The sequence below is a fragment of the Nyctibius grandis genome, chromosome 5 (genome assembly GCF_013368605.1).
Source record: "Nyctibius grandis isolate bNycGra1 chromosome 5, bNycGra1.pri, whole genome shotgun sequence".
Taxonomy (NCBI): Eukaryota; Metazoa; Chordata; class Aves; order Nyctibiiformes; family Nyctibiidae; genus Nyctibius; species Nyctibius grandis.
The window spans coordinates 55,842,551-55,860,708 of NC_090662.1; the positions used below are offsets into that span (position 1 = coordinate 55,842,551).

The following is an 18,158-nucleotide window of genomic DNA, read 5'->3' on the forward strand; positions in this document are numbered from 1 at the left end:
AATCTGATAGTAAAACCAGAGCAGTTCATGTCAACACTTGGTGGGAGAAATATTCATCATACTTGCACTATAATAACAGTTTTGCACCATAATGGTTGAGCCTATATCCTTTAATTTGGATGGGGGGAGAAGCCTGTCTTCATTTGCTTTTCAATGCTTAAGGAACTTCCTTTTCACTTTAAATTATTTTTCACTCCACTTTGTATGTTTTAACATGAAATATATCTTTCTCTACTAGTTGCATGAAATACTTTCAGTTGACCTCCTTTGGGGATACTATTAGCATCATTAAAAAAACCAACCAAACAAACAAACAAAAAAACCACAACAAAAAAACCCAACAACAACAACAAAAAACAACCTGAACTGCAATGCAATTAAATGTCATCATTCTTTCATTTATGCAGTGTTTTGGAGAATCTCCAAAAGAATCCTTTCAACTTCAGTGTTACTTCACAGAAGGTAATGACTTTTCTATATAAGTCCTCAAAGTAACCTATGTGTAGCTCAGTTGCAGTTGGAAGACAATGCATCTTCAAGAAATGAATGAGCTTCTTATACTTGAGGCATTTAATGGTGTGAGATAGCCCTGAGAGTAATCTCTTCCTTCTTTATTCCCTCCTTTCCTCCCCCAGCCCCAAGTATGGATTTACCAGCATTCCTAAAGCTGCATTATGCTGAGTAACACATGTAATAATAGTGCTACTAGCTGAATAGTTGCACGTGCTTAAAGCCTTCTAAGTACTGCTGTGTAACTTACACTGAAGCATACTGTAGTCTTTGTATCAAATTGCTGAAGCAATAGGAACTGGTGTTCTTTTTTTTTTTTTATAATAATAATAATCTCACTTTTGTTCTATTAGTTTATCTTGGCTTCTACACAGAGCCAGGTTAAACTTTCAGAGCTAGTCACAAAATAGAGCAATTTTATGGACTGGTATTAGTATCCAAATTCCAGTTGCGAAAATTAGTTGAGCTCTGACATGGTAAATATTGCTTAAGTCCCTTTTGGGGCAAGGGCTGCAAAAAGTCTGTGAAAAGGCCCGTGTAAGTTAATAGGCATGACAATGGGTTTTGGTTCTGGTGGGTTTTGTTCTCAGGATTGGTCATGCTGCTTAGAATGATGTGCTGAAAACATGGCAGGTCTTGGTTTGCCTGTCTGAATTAGAGCTTTGTAACACGGAGCTTGCGCTTTTCCCTTTAAATTGTGTGCTAATCTTTTAACATGTACTTGGTCTCAAGGATCTGGTATCAGGCTGCATATCACTAGAGGATATCGCTTGTGGTGTTGAGACTTAATGTTATGGCACATGATCCATGGTAAGGTTGTGAGAGCTTACCTAGTGTCTGAGACAAGAAACTTTCAAGGAGGATCTTATTCTGTGTGTGTTTTGAAACCTTGATTTGTATTTAAGTAGGAAACGGTGTGAAGGAACTTTTTCTTCTCCAAGTTTACTTGCTAACAGTATGCTTGGTGCTGCTCCACAGAATGCTTTCAGGTTCCTCCTAAGCTTGATCTATGTGTGTTTTGGTTTGTTTCCTGTGGCACACCTTAGAAAATTTTCATGGTACTGAAGTCCTTAGTTCCTGCTGATTCTCTTCTGAGAGATGGTTCTGGGAACAAAATATCTTTTAAAAAAAAAAAGTGTTAACTAGCTTGTGCAGAGTTAAATGAGAAAAGCTGAGTACAAAAAGAATGCCTTTAAATAATACAGCTCCAAGAGGAGGCTCTTCAGCAGAAAAATAATTGCAAACGAAGCTTGTAAAATTGTGTGGTGTCTAGTGTGTGGTATTCTTGACTTGCTTTGATACGGCTGAAATTGCATATTGGGCTGAAAAGCTCTTAAAAATGTAAAACTTCATCTGACTGATCAAAATAGATATGGGGTGGGTTGTGATATATATAGTTTTCAATCTTGTGTTTACAAACAGGCATTTCAGCATACTGTTCATTGTCTGTTAATACAGCTTTTACTGTACGTTTGGTAGATCTACTTTTGTTTGTCTAAAACTTTCCTATGACTTCTGCTTTTCTTTTTCATTAGGGGAGTATACCAGGCTGCTTTGCACCAGTGCAACAGCAAGCTACAACAGATGTATGCATACATGCATGTGTTCATATAGCATAGGGTCTACAAGTTGATTCAACTTGTAAAATAATCCTAAATTCGCATATATGCTTATAAGTAGTATGTATATATTGATATCTGAAACAATAATTCCTCAGATTTTCTGTGCCACCTCACTTTGAAATTCTCTGTCAGCATTGGTAGTTTATCGTTAAAAGGTGTATCTGCATTGCCTTCTTTATTTAGGAAAAGTGATGTTTTTATGGAGGAAAACATGTAATGTCTGGGGAGAATTTAGATTAGAAAAGATTATCAGGTGAGGACACTTATGGCAGTGACTAGTAAGAATAGGAGAGGTTTCATTACTTCCTGCATTCAGAGCATGTGACTGCTGTTGTTCAACTTAGCTAGTTTGGATCCTGTTGAAGGAGGTGCTGCAGTGTTAAGGCTTCCCTTGGGCTGTGAAACCTACTTACAGCTTGAGTTGATCACTGATGCTCTAGAATGACAGTCTAGTAGTTCTGTCGTTGATACAATGAGTAGGTAAAACGTGCTTACAACAGGAGTAGATGGTACTTGTGTTAACCTCATTATCAAAGGTCTGGATGGCTGTTTAACTATCTCATTGTATATTTTTGAAAACAATAAGTCACCTGGAAAACAAGCTTGTAGGAGCTTTGATTTTTCTTACAGGCTTCACCAAAATGTCAGAACTGTGAAAAGTTATTGTAAGACAGGAACTAGTCTACAATTTCTTGATTGTATGCTGCTTGGGGCAGGGGGTGAGGGATGGGAGAGGGGGTGTGGTGGGTGTTAATAACGGAGAGATGTAATTAGGAAAACTTTGGAGCTGCCAAACTGACATTTTCATAAAGTCCCCAAATTTGAAAAGCTACTGATTTAAAAAATGGATTTAATTTACAATAGCTTTTTACTGTGAATCTGACAGAGGTGGACACCAAAACGTAACTTTTTTCAAGGATTCATCTATTACTGCCTTCAGCGTGTGTCATAAATCAGATTAATCGAGATGGTTTGAATTACAGGCTATTGTTATTTTATTCTTTCACATCTGGGAAAAGTTGAAGACATTTTCTGTGTAAAAAGATGTGCATTCCAGCAGGAACATATAATTATCCCTGTATTTTCACAGGGATATGTTAGACTGCTGTTTAATAGTACTTGTTAATCAACTTCTAACAGCTATACTGTTGTCAGCTAAACCCAAAGAAACTGTTCCACAGACTGTAACTCTTTAAGTGTCAGTATTAGTTGTGTGCACAAATTGCTATTAGATGTATATAAATAAATATAGTCACATGTTCATCCTTCATAATTGGAAGGAGCAGAGGTTTTCTATGTGTTAAAAATCAGAAAAGTCTGCAAGAATTGCAGTAATTTACATGTAATTTCAAGACAAGAGCCCAAGTCTGAGTCATGTATAGAGGTTATTAGCTAATTAAAAATAAGTATCAGGGTTTGGTTTCTAGATAAAACATTGCACCAGTTGTTTAGATGATGCAAGTGAGTGGGGCAGAACAAGTACTGGCAAAATGAACAATTCTGGCCTGTCTTCATTGCTGCCAGTGGCAGCGAAGCGAACAGCACTTCAGGCTCTTGGCTGGTTGCTAAATGAAAGTATTTAAAGAATGCACGTTTCAGCTGACCTTTTCTGACTTGGCATCTGGAGTCTAGCTTACTCAAGAGGGACTTAGCCAACCTAGGCTTCTGTGACAGTGCTGTTAGGCATGTGTCATTTTTGCCTGTGTATGACTCTGCCTCGATCAGCTTTGTTGTGAAATACAGCAAGTAGAGCCAAGCCCTAAGGCTGATGTAGCAGCTCTTCCATCCTCCAGGGAAGTCTGATAGCAGCTGCTGAGCTGACCAAAGGGGTGTTTCCTCAGTGTGGCGGTGCAGGTGCGCTGTCAGCTACATTATGTCTCTGTGCCCAGAAGTAATAGCTGGGACATTCAGTGCGTGCCTCCTGCTTTGCTGTCTTCTGTGCTTATGTTGTTACAGAGCACTGTAACGGAAGGGATGTGATCTATTAGGAATAGTGTAGCCAGCCGGTCTAGGGAAGTGATCGTCCCTCTGTACTCGGCACTGGTGAGGCTGCACCTTGAGTACTGTGTCCAGTTCTGGGCCCCGCACTTCAAGAAAGATGTTGAGGTGTTGGAGTGAGTCCAGAGGAGGGCGACCAAGCTGGTGAAGGGTCTGGAGGGTCTGACTTACGAGGAACGGCTGAGGGAGCTGGGGTTGTTTAGCCTGGAGAAGAGGAGGCTCAGAGGTGACCTTATTGCAGTCTACAACTACCTGAAGGGAGGTTGTGGTGAAGTGGGAGTCAGCCTCTTCTCCCAGGCAACTAGCGATAGGACAAGAGGACACAGCCTCAAGCTTCGCCAGGGGAGGTTCAGGTTGGACATTAGGAAGAATTTCTTTTCAGAAAGGGTTATTAGACATTGGAATGGGCTGCCCAGGGAGGTGGTGGTGTCACCATCTCTGGAGGGGTTTAAGAAAAGACTGGACATGGCACTTTGTGCCATGGTCTAGTTGACATGGTGGTATCAGGGCAACGGTTGGACTCGATGATCCCAGAGGTCTCTTCCAACCTGATTGATTCTGTGAAAATTGTTAAAGACACTGAAAACGTGGACTTCTCTCTCCAGTAACTGGAGAGCTGAACTGTGCTGCACTCATTTGATACTATGTAAGTCCACTAAATGAGTGAAATCACACTTAGAAAGGCCAAGCATAGGTGCTGTGTTAAGTAACATTCTACTTTTAACAAACCAGTAACTAGCAGTTCTGTAAGCAGCTGCAGCCATTGTAGCATAGGCCGTGTCACAATGCCTTGCAAGCCTGTCCTTCGAAGGTGACATGTGGCTGTAGAGGCTGTGGCCAGTGTGTGTGGTGGCCTACCTCCTGACCATGCTTGGTCTCACACCGTGCTGTGGCGGAAGCTGGGTGAGAGGGGTGAACCTTTTGTTAAGGGAGCAGCGTCTTGTGTTTACCAGAGTGTGATTAGAAAGCGTTACTAGATGCTAATAAACAGTTTGGCTCTGGGGCCATACTGAGGACTGTGTTAAACTCATCTTAAAAACTGTGTGTGATTCAAAGTACCACTGCTGCAGAGCATGGATCCAGCCCAGACTGCTGCTGCTGCCACCCGGGTAAGGTGCCCGTGGAGCCAGTGGTGGGGAGTGTCTCGGGCTTGACAGTGCCCCGGGTTGTCAGACGCTGCGTGCAGGCTGCGGGAAGCACGTGCGCTGACCGGCAGGCTGCCAGCGACGGGCCGTGAGAAGGAAGGAGCAGAAGTTCAGGCGCAGGGTTTAAGGTAGGGAAGGGGCACCGATACAACCCTGTCTACCCGGGACGAAGCGTCCCCCCGCCGGCGGGCCTGCTGCCGCAATCGCCACCTTTCTCCGGCCTGTCGCGGCTGCCGCGCCAGCCTCATGCTTGCTAGGGCAAGGGCAGCCGATGACCCGACCGTAAGCCGAGGGGCAACCGTGGGACGCACCGGCCCCGTCCCCCGAGGCTCTGCTAGCCCGGGCTCCGCTCGCCCAGCCCCCCCCCTCGCCGCCCAGGGCGCAGACCCGGGGACAAGCGGTGACCGCCGCCCCGCTCCCAGCGCGGAACGCAGGCGGGGGAGGGCGTTGGCCTCTGTTGCGCGTGCGCTTCAGTGCCGGCTCGCAGGGCGCCTCCGCCAATCGCCCTGCAGCTTCTTGAGCTGTGGCTCCGCCCCTTGCGTCGGCGAAGGACAAAGTGCCGGAGCCGGGCGCGCGGTCAGCCCGTGCTCAGAGCTGCCGCTACAGCCGCGGTTCGCGCGCCGCCGCCATCTTAGGAGGTGAGTGGGGGCGGTGCAGGGGCGCCCGCCCGGCGGGGCCCGCTGCTCGCCCCGGGGCCACGGGCCGCCTCGCGGGTGCGGGGCCATCCGACCGGGCCTGTGGCGGGCCTCCCCGTCACACGCCGCTCTGCTCTTCTCGCCCGTCTCAGGTCGCCATGTTCTCCTCCATCGCGCCGCTCGCCCGGCTCAACCCCTTCTACGCGCCGCACTTCCAGCTGGTCCAGGACGGGGTAAGGAAGCGCGCGGAGCCAGCGGAGGCGCCGACCACGCGGCGGAGCTTGGCGGCCGCATCCGCCGCCGAAGGTGAGAGCGGGAGGGAGGGGTCGCGGCGGAGGTGAGGCCTGTGGGCGGTGGAGGCGCCGGTGCCCGCGTTCGCGCGGGCCTGTGCCCGCTGGGGTGGCGGAGGGAGGGTCCGCGCTCAGCGGGGCTCGGCCAGGCCGGGAGGAGCCGGCTCTGGGCCTACGCTCCCGCTTGGAGGACGAGGAAGGGCACGGGCGGGGGAGGCGCTGGCAGCCTCTTCCGCTCCCCAAGCGGTGTGTGCTGAGTGGCAGCGGGGATCCGGTGTTACCGGGAAAGGGCACGGGAAGGTTCTAGTTCAGAGTAATTACAGAGACCCCCGGTGGAGTCTCTGTTGCGGAGACGAGAGTGCTTTTTCTTGCTCTGCTGGGCCTGCAGCCTCGGGGACTGAGGCTGTAGGCCCCTACTTCTTCCTTTGGCAGAGAAGTGCAGCATGTGAATCTGAATGAATATGAAAGACGATCTCTCCCATCCTTTTTTTCTTTTCCTCTTATTTTTTTTCTCTTGTTTATTTACAGCTGGACAGCTGAACATCCAGACACATTAAAGGTGCCTGGAGCTGGTTTTATTCATTTATTTATTTATTTTATTTTTTTTCTCCTTTGTAGCTGTGGGACATACACCAGATAGCTCTGCTGTCTAAGATAGTGATGCATTTTAGATTTAAGTGCTACTGCTTCCTGTATGTTTTTCTGATCACTTTCGTGACTTCCAAAGGTCAGACCTTGATGATACTCTGAACAGCAGAGGTAGATGCTAAAATTCTAATTCTTTTAAGCTGTTAATATCTTTAAAGCTTTTCTTTGCCTTTATTTAAAAAAAATGAAGAAAGAAGTGCTTTCAGCAAGATACCTCTTCTGAAGAACTATCGTTATTGAAGTATGTTAGCATTCTTGCATGAACATTCATGTAATACGTGAAAGAGAGACAGAACTGGGATTTTATTGTGTTTTCAATAAAGTACTTCTGGCTTTCAGTTAGTAATCTCATTGCTAGCTAACTAAAGCCGTGAATCGCTCGTCACTGGGCTAAGTGTATTCAATAGGTGCACTTATTTCTTAAAAGCATTATGATTAATCTTTATCCTGTTTTTAGGCAGATGCGATCAAAGGTGACCAGAGTTTGTTCGTCTTTGTGGTCTCTTCTGCTGTGTTCATACCAGCTGGTTCTCTGGCCTTTGTGTTGGGAGAGTAACACGTTGCAGAAGATATCTGAGCTTATGCAAGGTCACACAAAGTCAGTACAAACCACAAGACCTTTTGAGTCAGCTCAGGGCATCAACCATGACACAGAGACAAAGTGTTTTGTGATCAGCTCTTGGAATTTATTCTTGTTAACATGTCAGAGCAGAAGCAAAGAAATTAAATAGGTACGATGTAGCTGTCTTAACAGAGTAGACATGGGTTTGTGCTGTATAGTTATATTTGAGTAGCTTCAGGGTGTTTGTCTTAAGTCAGTGTCTAAGTATGTTAGAATAACTTTCTTGCACTCTGTACTTTTCAGGTAACAGTTTTTAGGAAATTTGACTCTACTTCTGAAATAGAAAGTAGGGAACTACTATGGCTTTTTTTCTGAATACTGCTATACCGCTATGATCTTAGGTACCTGTAAAGAGCTCAAGCCTAACTGATAATGGCTTGCTTTTCTTAATTGCTGTTTTTGAACACCTAGCTGACTGGTCAGTCTGAATACCATTGTAATGGAGCAGATACATAAAGCTCTACTTTTGTGTGGCTTCTACAAACATTTGTCTCTGTCAGTTGAGGAGTATGACTTCTAACGGTAAATTGTTGTGAAAAAGGGAGTGTGAACAAACAGTTCTGGTACCCGAGCAGCATGGTAACTACTGCAGTAGTGTTGTGCTGCAGGTCAAAGATGTAACTAGGCAGAGCTGCCCCGTAATGCAGACCCAGAGTCTGTTCTCTGATTACACTTGCACAGAAAGCCATGTTTGTTTAACCAGTCATTCTGGCAAGTTGTAAACAGAATATTACTGCTGTCTGCAAATCTGCTAGCATAACCAAGTTGGTTTAGTGGTATGTGTAAGTCCCAGACCCCGGCATATTTACAGTCTTGAGCGGTATCTCAATTAGAAACATTCTCATAGGTTATGCATTAAAACGACATTTTTATTGTCTTGGTGATTAATTTTGAAGAGTAAGGTCAGAAATGTGAATGTAAAACGTAATGTAAAATCTGGAACATTTGGGGGAAGTAGTTCCCTTATAATAGTGAAGTTGTGAGCTGGATAAGCCTGCTAGTGTTAACTGGTGCTGAATTATGTTGAATATAAGTGTAAATTTTAGTTGATACTCATAAAAGGAATTTATTTCAGAAGCAAAAAGACAGGGCAAAGAAGCTCTGAATAAGATGAGGTTTTGCTGTCCTGATTTTTATTAGTGTTTCTCTGGAGATAGTTCTTAAGTTAGTGTAACACTTTAATGTCTATTCCATTATATCGCAGTAACACCACTAGATCTAATAGCAAAAGAACCTACATGATCCCTTTCCACTCTGGGGAATATTTTCTACATAGTGTGTTGTTTTCTGTATGCTTATTCAGTCTATTAGTTTTACTTTTGCTTATATATTTAAAATGCTAAGCATAGTAGCAGAAATGTGCTGATACCTTATACTTATTTCATACTGTTAATTTTAAACTTGAGTGTTTTCTGGTTGCACGTAATCATATTCTCTGTAGCTTCTTCAGAAAGGGAAGAGGGAAACTGATTTTTGTTTTTCAGCTCCAGTAACTTTGCTTTATTGGAATTTGTGAAAATAACTTGCTCTTTTAAGACTGGATGGTTTTAGACACGGTACTATATGGAACAGTGCAAATGAAATATCTCTTGATTAAATGTGATCTGAAAGATTCTTTAACGAACCTCGTTTATGAGCATTGAATGGGATGATTAATTTAATAAAATTCTGCAGTTTCATTAAACAGAAGTTGTATAAATCTAAGATTCTGTATTTGAAAGAAAATTAAAAAAAAAACTTTATAAAGAATCTGAAAAATACCTGAAAATACATCTGTATGAAAAAAAATCCAGCACTCATCTCATAGATCTGTGTGGTCTCTACTTAAAATACAAAAGTTGCACTATCACAGAGTATTTAACTAAAGCAGCTTTGTCTCCAGAATACTAGAGAAACACTCTTCTCGCTTAATTCCTTGATAGAAGAAAATGTTGGATATTGCAACTTTAATTCATAATTTCTACTAGCACCTTCTGCGATTAATTTCTATGGTTTAAATGTGCTGTGAGCTAAAACTTGGCTTTCTTCCATAGCTTTTTTTAAAGCTACAAACTCAATTTGGAAGGCCTAGAATCAAATCTTGTCAGTCCAAAAGGTGTTAATTTAAAGTAAGGGAATTATTTTTGAGTATAACACTACAGGTGAATAATACAGGATGGGAGATTACTTCAGTTTAAAGTAGCACTCGGCCAATTTTGTTTCTTTTCTGATCTTTGTTACTGTTTGTGATTGATCATATCTATGTAATTTTTTTCCAATTAACTAGAATACAGCTGTGCATATGGCTCAGGCAGATTCTTTATGCTTTGTGGCCTTGGTGGGATTATTAGCTGTGGATCAACACATACAGCACTCGTTCCTCTAGACCTGGTTAAATGCAGAATACAGGTTTGTTCTGCATGTTGCTATGTGGTGACATTGACAAAGCATGTTTAGTGTGGTATAATTAATCTACTAATGAATTGGAGGCATAAACTATCCCCTGGACATTATTGTAACACAGTGCATGGAGTTTATGTAAAAGCATGGTGTGTCTTTATGTTTTGCTGCAGAATACAGTTGTGAATATGGCTCGCTCAAGTTTTATGCTCTCTGTGGCGTTGGTGGGGTCCTAAGTTGTGGCCTGACACACACTGCTGTTGTACCTCTGGATTTAGTGAAATGTCGTATGCAGGTTTGTATTAACTTAAACATTTCTTAAACTTTTTCTCTATGTAGCCAGCATATTAAGAGTTTACAGTAGGGACGCAGTCATTTCTGGATGACAGGAAATGAGTAAACTTGATCGAGTCTACTGCTGTGAGACTACCAAAATACCACTTTCAAGAGAAGCAGAGGCATTTAGGATAATCTGGATGAATTATTTTTGACTACATTTAAGGCACATTGAACTGACTATATTTGCTAAAAGGCACCCACCACAATGTTACTCTGCTGGCTGGTAGGCTGTCTAGCACTGTTTGTGTGCTTTTGGAGGAAGGGAACGGTATCTTTGGTGTTTTGAAGATCTGTGGGTTTTAGCCTGGAGTGACACGCTTGTGTAATTTGATCTGTTAACACTGTGGATATCACTGCATGGCTTATGGATTGGATACTTTCTAATGATGACACTTTGAATAGAGTGGGTAAAACCTGAAATAGTATTGGTAAGGCCATCAGTGCTTGGGGCTAGCTTCCTTGAAGTGGTTCTTGATTGAACCAAAAGGAGTGTCGTCACATTGAGCTTAATTTGCAATACCAGTTTCCGCATTAAAATCATCTAGTGAACAGCCATAGATAAAAACATTCTAATGGATTTATTTAGGCAAATCTGTGCCTCAAGAATGAAGCAAATTAAAACACACTTTGAAATTTCTGGAAATACAGTAGTTAACGTTGCATAGGCTGACACTGATTATAAAAGTGGCGATCCTGTAATGATAGAACTCCTGAAATTAGGAGGGAACTATGAATTAGTCAGACCTACTAGTCACACTCAGAGTACTGCATGTGATACTCTTTGAAATTGTGTTACTTTGTAAGGCCTTTATTTAGCATTCTTTACAAGAGAGGTTTTTTCAAATACTTGAAAGCACCTGAAATTCTGGTCTCAAATTAGTAATTCTGTAACACATCAGACAAACACAGGATGCATCAAATGAGGGCAACATGATGCTTCCCACAAAATTTGCATTGAGACCAGGCTAACTGTAGCAATTCCCTGTTTCTACTAGTAGGGAATAGCTGTAGCTGAATGTGGTTTATTTTTGAAAATGTAGCTTAAGTGCACTTTTCTATTGTTATGAAGTTCAAAATCGAAGATCAGTAGCTTGACTACCTGTACCTAAGGATGAGGAGATAGATCGTGGGTAAAGAGGATGTAGCATCTCAAACAGTTCTTAATCGGACTGCAAACTAGGTTAATGGGCAGAAGGCCCGAGAGCTATACAATGCTGCATATACAACTGGGAGCAAGGCCTTGTACTTTCCAGGCTTTAACTGCTTGGTAGGTATGCTTGGCTTGGGCCACCGGTCCTGGGCTTCTTATATGGTAAGCATGGTGATGCTTCCTCTTCCTTCTCCAGCACTTAGAGGAAGGTCAAGAGGAGGGTTCTATGTAGATTTCCAGGTGTGACCCTGTAAAACCTGTCAGCATTTATCTCTCTACAGATCCAGTAGAGAGCATGTTACTAATCTTTCCTAGATTCTCCAGGAAGAAACCCATTGCCTGCCCTGTCATGTCTTTTTAAGAAGAGGTCATCTGTTATGTACATGATAATTAAGCATGGATCTGACATGAACAGAGTCTCATTTTACAGTGCCCAATTAAATATCCAATTTTCTGAAATTCTGAATCTTTTAAAATTTACATGTTTAGGTGAGCTAGTTCTCAAGTAGGTTGTTGCCACACTGCAAGACAAAATATCAGTTGCTGCAGGTTGGCATGCATGTCCCATAGCTCTTTCTGAAAGCTTTGGTTGACTTCTAATTTGATATCTTCCTTCTTATCCTCTGAGGAAATGTTGGATGATGTCAAATATGAAAAGTGACAGTGTGATGTGACTTAAAATTTGTCAGAATTACCTGTTTTAGGAATTTCTGTTAAATGGTTTTGTTTCACATGAAACAAAATTATTCAGGTTGGTCTTTTTTAAATTTCTGATGAAGTACTAGTGAAATCTCACTCGTAAGTTTTGTGTGCAGAAAATAATCTGTATGTAGCCTTTACTGTGAAGTCAAAGCACAAGTGTAGATGTTCTTGAGTGCTCTTTGATCTGCTTTGCTCCATCTGTCTTAGTCTCACTGTGTGGAGGGACCAAACTAACAGTGGACAAATAACCTTTTCCGATTAAGAATCGGGTCAATCGTCAGGTGTGGTTTGTGGCGACACTTGAGTGTACATAGATATGACATGTAGAGTGGATGAGATTGCTTACAGAAGCTGTCAAATTTTTACAGAATCTGATATAAACATAATCAGTATACTACTGACTTAGAATAGTGATTTCAGTAAATCTTTTTGATACAGAAAGTCATATTGTTGATTTGGAGAATAAATGTAGAGCAAAATTCAGACAGGTGATTCCTGAGTATTGAGGTACATACTGGCTGTTAAAATAAGTTAGGGTTTGAGAGTAGCAACTAACGGTTACAGTTACATTAGTGTAACCTTGCGGTGAGTACATTGTCTGTCCAGGGAACCTTAGGAAGCCCAGCTGTATGAGGAATTTAAGAATTTTGTATTTCGTATGGGAGTGTGAGAAGGGAAATAGTAAGCTCTAGCAAGCAATTAACTGTCTGTTCTGTTTAGGTTGATCCACAAAAATACAAGAGCATCTTCAATGGATTTTCAGTGACAGTCAAAGAAGATGGTGTTCGTGGCTTGGCAAAGGGATGGGCTCCAACCTTTATTGGATATTCCATGCAGGGGCTTTGTAAATTTGGTTTCTATGAAGTTTTCAAAATCCTATATGGCAACTTACTGGGAGAGGTAAGCCTGAAGTGGTTTACATGAGGCTATATATCTGCAACGTAATAGTATTAGTAATGCAGAGTAATCACAAAAGCACAATTCATTAATAAAAATGTGTGTTTAAATTCACTTCAGGAAAATGCATATTTGTGGCGTACTTCGCTATATTTAGCTGCATCTGCCAGTGCGGAGTTTTTTGCTGACATTGCTCTGGCTCCAATGGAAGCTGCTAAAGTTCGTATTCAGACACAGCCTGGATATGCCAACACTCTGCGCCAGGCTGTACCGAAAATGTTTGGAGAAGAAGGCATCTGGGCGTGAGTATCTCTTGATTTTAATTTTTATTCAGGTTCTTGATGTTGAGGATTTTTTCCTAATGAAAAACTGTCACTAAAACTAATTGTGGCTTTAGCTTATAATACTTTTTGGTCTTTATAGTTCAAGATAACAACTTAACATACTTCAGGGAATCTGTGCTGAACTGGTTGTCAATTCCACATGCTCCTTAGATCCATCTTTGTGAGTATCTTTGTGCTGAGTTCTGCTGGATAAGTTCAGTTTCTAGCAGTTCCAGCCAGAGATACTCAGCAACTTTTTGGTTGTACAGTCAAAGGTGCTTGAGTCATTGGCATGTAAGAGTAGTATAACTGCATGTTAGCTTTCTGTTCTGATAGAAGTGGCTGTAAATATACAAGTCATTTATCACTATCGGGACTTGGCTGGTGTGCAGACATGAGCCTTACTGCACTTGTAGTATCAGTACTGCAGTGCGTGGTACTCTGAAAAGCGACTACAAAAACAGCTGTGCAGCATAGAGAGCAGGTAAATTCTGATTTGTGTTGCTGTTTTAAGTTAGTACTTGGGAACTAAAAAACTTAGTTTTCTATTCTGTAGGTATTGAGACACTAATCCTTACCGTGTCAGTATTTAGAAGTTGTATTCTTGATAGCAACAATAGCTAATTTTTTTCAAGTTAGAAATGTAACTTAAATACTGGAGAAGGTGAAACTAAGTTTGTCTCTTCTCTGGTTAAGTTTCTATAAAGGTGTTGCTCCACTATGGATGAGACAGATTCCATACACAATGATGAAATTTGCCTGCTTTGAACGTACTGTTGAAGCTCTCTACAAGTACGTCGTTCCCAAGCCACGAAGTGAATGTACAAAAGCAGAACAGCTGGTGGTCACATTTATTGCAGGCTATATTGGTAAGGAATCTTTAAGTCCTACACTTCCATTAACAAACTACCGCAACTCTAGAAGCCTATCCCTTTTCAGAATATCAAATAGATGTAACTAGAATGGGAGAATTTACTTGTAACTTTAAAATGTGCAGAGGAAAAAACTATGTAAGTAGAAAATGGATCTGTAGTAGGACAATACTCTTAATTGTTCCTATGCATTACCAATGTTCATATACAAGTTCAGAAACTGCAGCTGATTTAAGTGAAAAAACTTGTATCTTTGCTAGGCTGGGAAAGGTTGAAGGAAGGGGAGAGAAATCTGGATGGAAGGGAGATTTTCAATATCTAAAGATTCAGAAAGGGTTTTGTTTTAGCAGAAGAGGTGCTGCAAGAGCAGAACTGAGGTGTTTTCTAATATTCACATCACATTATACATATGTACCTGCTGTCCTTTTAGGATACCAGGAGGCTTGATGTAACTTCTATGCAATTTATTAGCAATTTATTACAAGGTGTGGTTTCGGTTGGTTGTACTTAGTGTCTGCAGTAGTGGTACAGCTAAAACACCACAGAACTAATGTCAAATTATTCTTTCAGCTGGTGTGTTCTGTGCCATTGTTTCCCATCCTGCTGACTCCGTGGTGTCTGTGTTGAACAAAGAAAAGGGCAGTTCTGCTTCACAGGTTCTTATGAGGCTTGGATTCAAAGGTACATCCTTACTCTCATGTATTTTGGATTAAGTGTTTGTGGTGGTTTGTGTTTTGGGGAGGATTTTTTTTTCCTGGCTTCTTATGTTACTCATGCTTTATGTTTTGCTCTACAGGTGTATGGAAAGGTCTGTTTGCCCGTATCATTATGATTGGTACCCTGACTGCACTACAGTGGTTCATCTATGATTCTGTGAAGGTTTATTTCAGACTTCCTCGTCCACCTCCACCTGAAATGCCAGAATCTCTGAAGAAGAAGCTTGGTCTAACTGAATAGACAACTCATGGACTGACTATGCTGGCTGTCCCAGTGATGAGTTTCATGAAACTTTTATATATTTGACTATGTAGAAAACAAACTCTATATGATGTTATTATTGGCTGTGCCCTCATCCCTCATGAGGGTTTAGATTCTACCACTGTCATTGCCTGAAATAAATGAGAAAAAGTGCTTAGTGTCTGTTTACTACTGCATATGTAAGCTTCCTTTCATAGCAGCAAATACCTCAAATACTCCCCACCTCCCCCCCCCCCAAAAAAAAAATAGCCTATTCTACACTTCAGAAACTAGAGAATTGTGAAACAATTGTAACAAAAACAGGCTTTCACTGTTTCTAGAGAAGTGCCAAGAACCTATCCTTGCAGAACCGCAGAAACTAACTACAGTTCTATGCACTTTGAGTCCACTGTTTTATTTGCCTATAATTAGCTGTAACTGTAGAATAGCTGAACTCCTGAATGGCTGAGATGAGACTGCGTTCCGATAGGACATCCTGGTCGTGATAGCAGTGTTCTCCATAGAGATAAAAGGAACCTTATACATAATAGAACCATTTCTGCTTTGGGGAGGTCATCCCAATATAACTAACTTACGCTTACTTGACTAATTCTGCTTCTGTTGGCTTTGAACTGCACCAAAGATCTCTCCTTTTGGCTGTACTGTGGAATTAAACAGTAGCTGCTACCTTAACAAAAGCTGATGTTAATAAAGAATTCTGAAAGAGATCTGACCACTAAAATCTTACTGGAGCTTTATAGTAAAATAAAAATGGCTTGCCTCTTATTGTAGAGCTTGACAAACTTGCCAGCTTTTCCCTATGCTTGGTACTCCTCTAGTTTGATTTTTTTTTTTTTCCTGAATTAGTTTAACTGTAATGCTGAGTTTTGGTTGAACCATGCACTTCTGCAGTGCAAGAAGCCATATCAGTTTGGTTTTTTTTTTTTTGACCTTACTTGATGTGACAAAATCTAGGCTTCTAGGCATGCAACAGGAGACACTCATGCAGTGTTTTATTAAAGTGATAAATTTGTTTTTTCCAGTCCTTTGTAGAAAGATGAGCATGCTGCCTTCTGCATTTTGCCTGTTCAAGAACCTACAGTTGATAATCACATTGAGAAACATCCAGAAGATGCCTAATAGTATATAAAGGGTTCACTGTATCCAGTACTTCTTTGTTGACTTGGTAGAGCTGGAGCTTGAGTGTCTTTTCTCCAAAGCTGTTGGGATACACTGCCTTTCGGCATGTGAGCTGATGATACTGAACTTAGCTTGGCATTCCTGTATGTTGTACTGCTGCTTCCTCTTTATTTATGTCCTTTGGAGTCAAAAGGACCACTAAAGCAGGCACCAGTGGAGTAGCATAAATACACTGATTGCTGCGTCTTACTGGAGTCTGATGTTCCTGCTACCATTTTACATAGCATTGAGCTTCTCACCCCCTGGGAAAACCCGCCAACTTCCAAGATTTTGGATGGTGATGCTAAACAAGTATGCCAAGCCTTATTTTTAATTGCTACCTTTCAAAGTGTGGAGTAAAATCTAAAACTGTTCTATTTCCCTGTCACCATGGCGGTAAACACATTCTTAAGAGTGTTTGGTATCTAACTGCCTTATACAGCAACGTCAAATTCCGTAAGCCTAAATAAAACATTTGTACAAGTACTTTGGTGTTGAATTAAATGTATTTCCTGATGTTGCACTATTGTGAGTGGGAAGCTTTGAAATTATTTAACGAATCATGAAATGCTCCTAAGAGCTTCCTTGGAGAAGAGCGTTAACTATGGCTTGATCTTGTATCAAGATCATTGATGTTAAATCAGCTATTGAAGTTGATTTTTGTATGGGGTTCAACTTGTTAGAAAAAGCAGTATCACTTCTGTGTACTGAATATCATAGTAGAAACTATTAAAGTGTTTTAAATCAGTAGATTTTTCTTCGTTTACTGGAAAATATCTCAAGTTCCTTCTAATCCTGGGAAAGTAAAGCACTTTTGTCAACATTTAAGGCTGGCAGAAGAGTGAGACAAACTTGGCTCGTGCAGTGAGGTAGTCAATCTGATTGTCACGTAATCCAATAAGCGAAATTTCTCAAGACTTTCTTGTTCTATATGTGGAGCAAAAGCACACAATTTTTCTCTGGAATTGGGTTGCCTTTGTGCGGCCATTTTAAATATGTGCAGTAATGAGAGAATCTTAAATCCGTTCTCTCATTGCTCAAAAGTAGACCTGAAATTATCTTTTTAAAGATGCTTAGATAATTTTATCAAGGTAAACCTGAGATAAGACTACAAGGGGCAGCTAGCTGTTCTCCTTTTCTTCTGTAACTGAGAAAGGGAAAATACACTTAGTGCTGCTTCCAGTATTGTGTTTCAGTGGAAAACCCGAGAGGGGAAGAGAACTGCCTTGCAGCTGCTGATTTCATTGACGTTGAGCCATAGGTTTGTTCGGATGCTTGAGATGAAGGAGTTTAACATACGAACTGCTTGAAGGGTCACCCACTGAAATGTTAAATGAGCTTCAGTGGGAAAACTGTAGTATTAAAATGCATTTAAAAGGTCAACTTTGTCATTGGTAACTGCTTTGCAGCATAACATGCGGTACGTTTTCCGAAAGTTGAGAAGATGGGGCAGGGGAGCAGTGGTGCTTTTGATGGACTTGCGCTTTTGTTGCAAGGAAAGTCCTGTATCAAAAAGGAGCACCGCGTTCTGAACTTGGGTAACTCCAGACCAGTCACTAGACTCCAAAGTGCTTTGTAAAACATGGATTATGTATATGCTGCTTGTGTATATTGTTTTATGAAGGAGAAAACATCCTTTCTTGCTATTACTGGAGCGGAGTTCAGCTTTCTGGTTTAAAGCATATGGTTTATGTAAATTTGGAATAACAGCTCCACACCCTATGTTTGTATCGGGTTGTACTACAGATCTGATGTGCTGATACTTGCTGAAATGTCTGTTGCGTGCCATTTTAAAATGGGCTGTAATAATACAAACAGTTGTAATTCATTTACATTTCTACACAGAAACGATGTAGTTCACAGTGGAAACAATAAACATCCTGCTTTTTT

The 18,158-nt window shown here is 41.4% G+C and overlaps 1 protein-coding gene and 1 non-coding gene across 3 annotated transcripts; both read left to right on the forward strand.

The window, feature by feature from the left end:
- The first annotated feature begins 5,807 nt into the window (after positions 1-5,807).
- On the forward strand, positions 5,808-15,263 carry SLC25A3 (solute carrier family 25 member 3). 2 transcript variants are annotated; one of them, XM_068400400.1, is made up of 8 exons: positions 5,808-5,913; positions 6,063-6,216; positions 9,737-9,858; positions 12,761-12,940; positions 13,058-13,239; positions 13,957-14,129; positions 14,703-14,813; positions 14,929-15,263. In XM_068400400.1, exons 2-8 carry the CDS (start codon positions 6,069-6,071, stop codon positions 15,087-15,089), a joined length of 1,077 nt encoding a protein of 358 aa, XP_068256501.1. In that variant the 5' UTR covers positions 5,808-5,913; positions 6,063-6,068; the 3' UTR covers positions 15,090-15,263. The 2 variants fall into 2 exon arrangements, with proteins under 2 accessions (XP_068256501.1, XP_068256502.1); XM_068400401.1 differs by lacking the exon at positions 9,737-9,858 and adding an exon at positions 10,023-10,144.
- Positions 13,418-13,657, forward strand: LOC137664474 (small nucleolar RNA SNORA53). The gene has a single exon (XR_011048323.1). It is a non-coding gene; the product is annotated as a small nucleolar RNA SNORA53 (small nucleolar RNA).
- Positions 15,264-18,158: the final 2,895 nt, after the last annotated feature.

Bases quoted from the DNA above. Each gene is read 5' to 3' on its own strand.
- SLC25A3 (XM_068400400.1), top strand. From the start codon at position 6,069: ATGTTCTCCTCCATCGCGCCGCTCGCCCGGCTCAACCCCTTCTACGCG. The intron at 9,859-12,760 runs GTTTGTTCTGCA...TGTTCTGTTTAG, and splicing joins TGGTTAAATGCAGAATACAG to GTTGATCCACAAAAATACAA. The intron at 13,240-13,956 runs GTGAGTATCTCT...TCTCTGGTTAAG, and splicing joins GGAGAAGAAGGCATCTGGGC to TTTCTATAAAGGTGTTGCTC.